This window comes from Octodon degus, unplaced genomic scaffold (genome assembly GCF_000260255.1).
Source record: "Octodon degus isolate 3935 unplaced genomic scaffold, OctDeg1.0 scaffold00010, whole genome shotgun sequence".
NCBI classification, from domain to species: domain Eukaryota; kingdom Metazoa; phylum Chordata; class Mammalia; order Rodentia; family Octodontidae; genus Octodon; species Octodon degus.
Genome location: NW_004524586.1, coordinates 7,449,890 through 7,450,875, shown reverse-complemented (window position 1 = coordinate 7,450,875; position 986 = coordinate 7,449,890). Strand labels below are relative to the sequence as shown.

At 36.0% G+C, this 986-nt stretch overlaps 1 protein-coding gene across 6 annotated transcripts in view; it reads right to left on the bottom strand.

Annotated features, from left to right (window-relative positions):
• Window positions 1-986, bottom strand: part of Cutc (cutC copper transporter) — a 67,644-nt gene that overhangs the window by 39,948 nt on the left and 26,710 nt on the right. For all 6 annotated transcript variants that reach the window (XM_023709087.1, XM_023709086.1, XM_023709089.1 and 3 more), the window contains one exon: window positions 883-910. In XM_023709087.1, the coding sequence (XP_023564855.1) occupies window positions 883-910 (28 nt within the window). The remainder of the gene's footprint in view (window positions 1-882; window positions 911-986) is intronic.

The window sequence follows — 986 nt, the reverse complement described above, 5'->3', positions numbered from 1 at the left end:
CAAATCTGGAAAAATGTTAAAACTAAGGAATAAGCATATAATCAGTCATCATTCTGTTTTCTATTTGTTTTTGTATTTTGGTACAGGCTCTACAGGGCCTCACTATGTAGATCAGACTTATAATGATCCACTTGTATTCAGCCTCCCATGAGCTGGGATTACAGGCACATGCCACCATGCCCAGTCTCAATCGCCATTTCGGTGTTCCCCAGGGGCAGGGCTGGCAGGGCAGGCTGGGGATCACATCCCTGGCCCTTGTGTCTGCCTAAGCAGTGCTTTAATGCGCTGAGCTATCTGGCCACCTTCTATTTTTTTATGTTTGTGAAAATAACAAAAAAGACTGCTTTTATATTTGTTTCATTCTGATAGCAGGTTGCCTTATCCAATTCTTTAAAAACTACCCCACTTTCTTCTTTGTACTGAGCCTTTATGTACTTAATTGATCTTATGGTTATTATTAGGAGAATATGCTCAAATTATTCTGGCTACAAAAAAATCTGGCCATGAGAGATTTTCATGAATTGACAGATTATTATATTTATTTAGGGATTTCATCTTAAGCATTTGGCGTTATACAGTATAGCCACCTTACAAGAAATGAACATCTAAATTTATAAAATCCTATACTGTTGGAAAGCAAACATGGAGAAACCCCAATCCTAACCTGTTTCCTTATTTACTCCTCCGTGAGCTAATCTTAGAATTTTTCTGCCTTCCAAAGTTTTAGATTCCATCACAGATATCCTAATTAAATGCTTTACTCAAACTATATATTCTTTTCATTGAGCATCTTTTGATAATGCTTTTGCCCATATTTTCTTGCTTCCTTTGCTCCACTACAGTCCACTAATACGTTAATAAATGGAGAAATTAAATAATTACCTGGCATTACCACAATCCTGCCTTTTGCCTGAAAAAAAAAGAAAAAAGAAAAAAAAATCAATTTTAATAGCTTTCTCTTATTTGTGGCAATAAGGCAGCAAGAA